Genomic DNA, 7,674 nt, shown 5'->3' with positions numbered 1-7,674 from the left:
AGAAAGAAAGAGTGAGAGAGAGAGAGAGAGAGAGAGAGAGAGAGAGAGAGAGAGAGAGAGAGAGAGAGAGGGGGGGAGGAAGAAAATTCGTACTTATTTGTTTGTTCTATCAGTAATGAGAAAATTTGAGTAAATTGATATAGTTTCAATCGACTTATACGTAATATCCATTCTTCCAACTAGTCATGGAAAACAGCTTTCGACGGTGGTTCGATACTATCGATAAATCGTCATGACTAACTTGCCAAAGTTTGTCCTAACAATGTTCGACAGAATTTTATTTATTTCCATTTTAACTGACAGCTCTTTGTCGTTACGTTTTACATAAAATTTATAGCCGAATCTTCGACAATAGTATTTCCAGTTTTCTTCCCTTACAATTCTTACATACATTTGAAAGATTAGTTTTATATAAGTATCAACTATTGTGAGAAAAGCTTGCTCGTAAATATATATATATAGAAATGTTATATTTCTTTAAAAAATAAGATTTTTATTCGATATTCGATACATTTTTTGAAATATTAATAATAAATAATATAATATCCGATAGAGTTTGTCATCATCGATTATCGAATTTATGTTATATAAAATAAAAGTACAAAAAGACGGGAAGAGGAGAGGGGGAGGGCGGTGTAAGTTACCTTAAATGAATAAAAAAAAAAAAAAATCACGTTTATATTTTAATTTTATTAACTAAAAGAGAAATATGTTTATTAATATAATGAATAATTTATGAAAAATATGAATCTCGTATTTTGTTCATTTTCAGCAATTGAAACGGTAAAATATTACATATTTATATATATATTTCCTCTTTTTATTTAATTAACATTTACGAAAAGTTACGACAACAGTGTGTTCAAATATGTATGATTAAAATACTCCACGACGTGAATGAATTAAATTAGCACATCCTGTTTTCTACGAATCATACGTAACACACGCTAGAATGTAAAATATAGAATGAAATTAATATCGCGTTTGAAAATTTATATTTAATTCCGTATTCGCGTAGGAAAATTTTACCTATTCGTTTAATAAGTTGAAATGATTTATTTGTTATTAATTTTTTGATTATAGCACGCATCGAGGAAGAAAAAGGTGCGTCAAACGCTCAACTTTTGTGGTCAGCTTGTATGGCATTAGCCAGAGCAGTGAAGATTACGTCTCAAGGTTCATCATCAAGTGAACCAACCATAAGGCCTCTGGAACCGGAAATTAAGGCCATCGCCAAGGCAGCGTGTAAGAAGTTCCATTTTAATTTAAAACTTCTCTCTTTCTCTTTCTACAGTCTAATTATTCGCTTCTCATTTTAGCACGTTGAACACCAACAACGATTTCATTTATATTTTAAACAATAGCCTCCTTTTTATTATTATTATTTCGCTCATCATCCTTTCATTCTTAACCGAACGAGAATACAATGATGATTTTCTTTTTTTCATTTCGAACGGGAGTATATCTTTGATAAATCGTATAAACATAGTTTTATTATTTTTTTTCCTTTTTTTTTTTATTCTCATGATCTTTCTTTTAATAAACGTTCGCCCATTTTTTTGTTCTTTTTTTTACATTTTTTTTACTTTTCATACTTATTCGGAATAAAAGTTTCTTGAAGGCGACTCGATGGGGGAAAAAAAAAGATGGGATAAAGTTATTAAAATATTGTATAATATGTTTTTAAAATTACTTTTAGTTTTATACAAATGAACTTCATAAATAATTTACAAACAGTATTCCCCTTGAAGCTTTTTATCCCGAAAAGTTTTTCATATCGTACAACGAAATCGTTTAAAATATACGAACAATTTTGATAATTACTTTGATACGCGACGTAATGAACGTATTAGGCGAACTAAATTTTAAGATAACGTTTAAACTATAATTATAATAGAATATTACAATTCTTTTTTTTTTTTCTTTTTTTTCGTGCCAAAAAAATAATACTCGATTATATTTATTTTAATATATAAGATATTTATGATTAAAAAGGGTCTTTTCTTATGGAAAAAAAAAGATGCTTGATCGAATGCAAGAAGAAAGAAATGAACGTAGAAATTGATCAAGGAAGAAAACAAAATAAAAAGAAATAGGGAGAGAAAGCAATTTCATTAAAACTTATAAAACCCTTTTGATTTAACACAGTCATTTTTGCTTGGTTGCTTGGTGTTATTTCCAACGAGATGTTCTGTATAAAAATAAATCTTGTCTCGTTGTATTGTTTAATGTGTCCAACGGTAGCTTCCTAGTATAAAAGAATTTACGAGCTTGGCTTTAGGAATTTTCTATCCTTTTCTTTTTTATCATGGATCTTACCCATCGTTTAATTCACTTTTTCTTAACTTTCGTCTCAGACTTTTTATTCTTTCATTTTATTATACTTTTTGTTTTTTCTTTTTCTCTATTTTTCTATCGGTAATTCTTGTTGCAGGTCACGTTGATCGTGTTACGTTTGAATTTCCATTTCTGACTTTGAATTTTTTTTGTTTTTTTTTTTCTTATTCTCAATGAAAATGGAAACGTGAAACGTGCGTTCGCATTAATATCTAAGGTTTAACCCCATTTTCATCTCGTTTCCTTGTACGTTTACGATGGCATCGAAAGTATAATGGAAAAAGTGATTACGATTTATTACACCCATAGAAAATCGTTGAAATCTTTTTAAACGTTCTTCATATTTCCAGTTATGGTTTATCGAATATGTCAGTAGAAAAGCTTGCTGTGGGCTATGGGGGGTCGTATTCATTTTATAGTCTATTCACATTCTTCTGGTCGTAAAATGTTTCCATTTCTATATGTTTAAAAATTAATATTTGTGATATATTAATAAAAAAATAAGTGTGTATATTAAATCGATTAAAGTGTTTCTTTGTATTTGAAAATAGCAAAAGTAAAAAAAGTTTCTTTTTTTTCTAATATATATAAATATATTTTGTATTCAGTCTTTTTTTTTTCATAATAGTTTAAAACTGTTTTATTTTTTCAACTTTTATTATAGAGATTGTAATATACTTATTATATTACTTATTAATATATTAGTTCTCATTATTATTTTGTACAAATCATATTTTTTAAAAATTTTGAAAAGATTAGGTGTGAAATAGTGAAATCACGATAATACGAAATTCGTGAAATGAAACAAAATTGCAACGTTTTATTTCAAGTAGTACTTGACGTACTTCAAAAAATGAAATTTAATTGCTACGTTTTATGTTAAGAGGGTTCTTTATATACTTCAAACAATGTAACCTAAGCTGTTTTCTCTCTATTCTTTTCTGTATCTTCTTTTTCTTTTTTTTCTTTTCTTTTTTATTTAATTTTATTCGAATATTTTAACACATTTCTGAAACAAATGTAATGTATAAATTCACTTGTATATTATTACTCGAATTACCAATTACCTGTTTGGTTAAATTTGATTTTCAGCGAAAGAAGATCCATTGGTTCGTGCTGCTATCGCAGGTATTCCCGAGGAAGCTGCAAAGAGAGGTGTTTATCCGGAAGATACTCTTCGCAAGAAGTTCCTCGATGTGAGTTTTTATTTCAATTTTCTTTTCGAAAAGTCACGAACTTCGTGTTCTTTTTTTTCTTCTTCTTTTACGCTTCTTTATTTATCCTACCACAACAAAATCGATCGTGTTTTATTTATTTTTAGTTTTTTTTTTTTTTTTCCAACGGTAAAAGTTTATTAGAAATATATTGAAAACTTGTTTTTCCTATTCGTATGATGGAGAAAAAGTCATGGAAAGTTTCGGAAAAGGTTATTGAAAATTTTCGATGCTTGTAAAAAAAAGTTAGTTGAAAGATGTGAAAAGGTCATAGAAAATTTGGAAAAAAGAAGAGAGAGAGAGAGAGAGAGAGAGAGAGAATGGGGAAGGGCGGGAATATATAAATGGGAAGATAGAAAAAGGTTATTGAAAAATGTCAGCCATTATGCCTTTGATTAAATGTATCTTCTTTCTTTTTTTTTAAGTATGCTGCATTGAGAAAGTTTGATATTAATAACTGAAGACAAATTTTCAGATATTTTCTAATACTTGTTTAAAAAAAAGGGACTCAATTTAAATGTATATAATCGTTAAAAAAGATGATTTTCTTTTCGGTTAGTGATTATTTATCATAATATTATATTTAAAATCCATTTAATATTCAATTAAATTAATCTATGACTGTTCGATGACCTATCACCACCACCACCACCACATGATTTACTTATATCATCATCTGTCGTAAATGTCCTTTACAAAGAATCTTTCGCGAATTCTCAATCGTAATCTCATTAGTGCAATTAATAGTCGATTACGTTAAAAGGTAAAAGCACTTAACGACTTTGTCTGTGGTCTTCTCGTAGTTCAACGTCGTTAATATCGATCCTATCTATCTCAAGTAAACGCTATAGAAGATAATTTGAGTACTTTGTTGTTGTTGTTCAACGATACGTGAAACATTATACTAAGAAAAGATTTTTTTCATTTTTTTTTCCCCCTCTTTTCCTTGTATTTTACAAAGTCTCGTTTAACGCAAGAAAGGCACACGTGCGAGAAAAAGGATGAAAATGAAACAAGAAGAAGAAGAAGAAGAAAAAAAAACAAATGTTAAAAACAATCTTTCCCCTTTGGGAAATTGGATTTTTTTCAGTTAGAGAAACAAGCTAGAAGATTAGCCTTGGTACCGGAAGAAGGTGCAGCACTACCAATTCACCTACTCAGTTACCTTCAAAGCGCTTTGATTATCAACACAAGTATTCCTAAAAACGAAATCGAAGACGGTCTTATTGACGTGGATTCTCTCAACACTTACGACATACTTCAACGTGCAAGGTAAGTCGTATCATCGTTATCGTTCATTTCAAAAAGAAACAAAATGCAAAAATTCTTATTGCATATAAATAGTTTATATAAATTTATGGTTATACACATTAATTGTAAAATATTATATATATATATATGACTTTTTTTTTGAAGATGAGTTATTCGATACGTTGTGGTAAAAATATGTATACATCAACTTTACGTACGTTTAGTGTTAACGATTATTTAACATTCCTGGTCACGTTCAATACCGTTTGCTAAATTCGTCTTTTAACTATCGAAAGACGTACATACATATATATATATATATATATATATATATAGAGTGAGATAGAGTGAGTAGAAAGGAGCTAAAAATTCTGTTTGAAATCCGAGAGAGAAAGAGAATATTTTATTAGTCACGTACGGTAAAATCCTGAGAGTGGTTTGCTACTGGTTGGTGACTTGGCGTGATCTTTGTTCGATGTTACTCGGCCACTTGGACACGTAATTCGTAAGTGGATGTATACCCACCCGTATTGAGTTTTACGAATTTAGATGATACGATTTTTCGTACCACATTTCTTTCGTTTGTCGGTAGACACCACGAGAAAAAAAAAAAGAAAAATAAAATAGACAAGAAATTAGGACGGTGGTAACAAAGTAAAAAAAAAAAATAAAAGCTATTTTTAAGGGGGAAAAAAAGTTAGTGAATTGAGTTGCACATCGAAAAGTGGAATTTTTCTGATCGAATTGTGTCTCTTTTTTTTTCTCTTCGGTTCTTCTTTTATTTTTAGGTATTGGCTCGATCGAGGAGATTTCAAGATGACTTTACGTTATATGAATTTATTGAAGGGTGCACCAAGATCCATAGCAAGAGAATGGATGAACGAAACGAGAATTTTGTTGGAAACTCAACAGGCTATCGACACTTTGATGGCATACGCCGGTGTAACCGGTCTTATGTTTATCGGTCCTGCTGCTGCTAACTCGTCCAAGGTCAGTTCGTATTCTTCAATCTGACGATGTCCTCGAAGTTCCCCCCCTCGTATTTCGTATTTTCCAATAATTTGCTCTTGTCAATTATATTGTATCGTTTTTTTCTTTTTTTAAATGGATATAACGTGGCCTTGCAAGTACAACACGTTCCCCTCGTGTAATTTTTTTTATGTAAAAGAATATATTTTTTCTTTTTATATTTATTCTTTATTTTAATACTAACAGAAAAAAAAAATATGACGAAGGTGAAAAAAAAAAAACTTTCCATCTATCTCTTTGAATATTTTATTTTTAAGATTAATTTTTAATCGTACAATTTTTGTTTTCTTTTCTTTTCTGCTTTCCCTCCCCCACCCTCCATCCCATTCGTTTGTTGTTCTTTCCGTCTCGTTATCAAACTTACATTTTATTTCTCAAAACAGTCGAATCGTTCGCGTAAACTATTTAAAATAACTTTTAAATCATTTTTAAAAAAAAAAAAGAAGAAGAAAAAATGATTCTATACAAAAGTAAGGAATATAATAATGATTACGTTAGTTGTGACGTATTTTATGGGTTAGTTTACTCCAGTTCGTGAAATTCCCTTCGGGTTTGTAGTTTGATAAAAAAAAAGAAAAGAAAAAAAAAGATGAAGAGATACCTAGAGAAGAAGAGTTAATTATAACGTAATCAAAAATTATTAGCGATGTAAATAACTACGCAGCAGACTGTGTTTCGTGGTAAAAGAAGAAAGTAAAAGTACGAATTTTGTAGTAGGAAGTTATCCCCGGTTAATTCGATTTTAAACGGGAATAATGGAAGACTGTGCATTTACTTTAGAAATAAAATGACGGTATTATGATATATGCGTATTTTTACGTACGTTTTAATAGTTGTGTGTGTTTTCTCACAACTATTATCTCGTAACAGATACTTATGTGTTGCGTTCCTTTACTTTAATTCATCGAAATATTTTCTTTTAATTTTATTAACGTATTACCTATTTTTTTTTTTTTTTTGTTATCAAAGATAAATGTACGTTCCCATTTCCGTGAAATCCCTTTAAACTTTTATTTTCAGATTTATTATTCATTCTCCCATTGGATTCACGTTTCTTACGAATGTTTCAGCAATCGACCGGACAAAAGTAAATATAACCGGGGATTAATGTTGGACATGATAGAGAAGGAAACAAAATAAAAAAAAAAAAAAATAAAAACAAAACAAACAAAAAAGATTAAATAAACGAAGTATAGCCAGATAAATACAATAATAAATAACGAGAGTATGAATTTGTGCATGAATGGTATATGTATGGGGTATATATATATATATATATATATATATACATGTATGATAGAAAGAAAGAGAGAAAGAGAGAAATAATAGAAAGAGAGAGAGAGAGAATGATAAAAATTAAACGAAAGAACAAACTACCACCGGCATTGACAAGAATTTGCCTTGAACGAGATCAAATTAAAAATATTTAATTATTTCGTTCAAGGATTTAATCTTCATATATATATATATATTTAACGGCGAACGTAAGTAATAAAAGCTTTTGATTAAGCTTATCGTCAGAAAGTCCTTTTTCTATAATTAATTCGCGATATTTATATACGACGCGATTACTCGAAACAAAAAGAAAAATAAAACATTTCGTTGATAACGATAAAGAAGAAGAAGAAGAAACAAAACAAGTTATCGTTTACTATGTTACATCGAAGAAAACAACGTCTTCGAATCATTTATAATCGAAGTATTTTTTCCGTTGAATCGAATCAGTATCGTACAGTTTTTCTGATAATTACATATATACGAGTATGACAAAAAGAAATAAAAGATGTGGTGGAAAAAAAAAAAAAAGAAAGGAATAAAATGTTATTCTTAGGGTAAAGCAAAC

At 29.2% G+C, this 7,674-nt stretch overlaps 1 protein-coding gene across 2 annotated transcripts in view; it reads left to right on the top strand.

Moving 5' to 3' along the window:
* The window catches only part of LOC106789292 (MICOS complex subunit Mic60), a 28,208-nt gene extending 21,224 nt beyond the window's left edge, over positions 1-6,984 (top strand). For both annotated transcript variants that reach the window (XM_014753381.1, XM_014753380.1), the window contains 5 exons: positions 1,084-1,245; positions 3,430-3,533; positions 4,642-4,823; positions 5,591-5,792; positions 6,902-6,984. In XM_014753381.1, the coding sequence (XP_014608867.1) occupies positions 1,084-1,245; positions 3,430-3,533; positions 4,642-4,823; positions 5,591-5,792; positions 6,902-6,922 (671 nt within the window). In that variant the 3' untranslated portion in view covers positions 6,923-6,984. The remainder of the gene's footprint in view (positions 1-1,083; positions 1,246-3,429; positions 3,534-4,641; positions 4,824-5,590; positions 5,793-6,901) is intronic.
* The last annotated feature ends 690 nt before the right edge of the window (positions 6,985-7,674 follow it).

Source organism: Polistes canadensis, unplaced genomic scaffold (assembly GCF_001313835.1).
Source record: "Polistes canadensis isolate GaletaPanama2010 unplaced genomic scaffold, ASM131383v1 scaffold_175, whole genome shotgun sequence".
Lineage (NCBI taxonomy): Eukaryota > Metazoa > Arthropoda > Insecta > Hymenoptera > Vespidae > Polistes > Polistes canadensis.
Note: the sequence above shows the minus strand (reverse complement) of the source record. Positions and strands in the feature narration are given on the sequence as shown.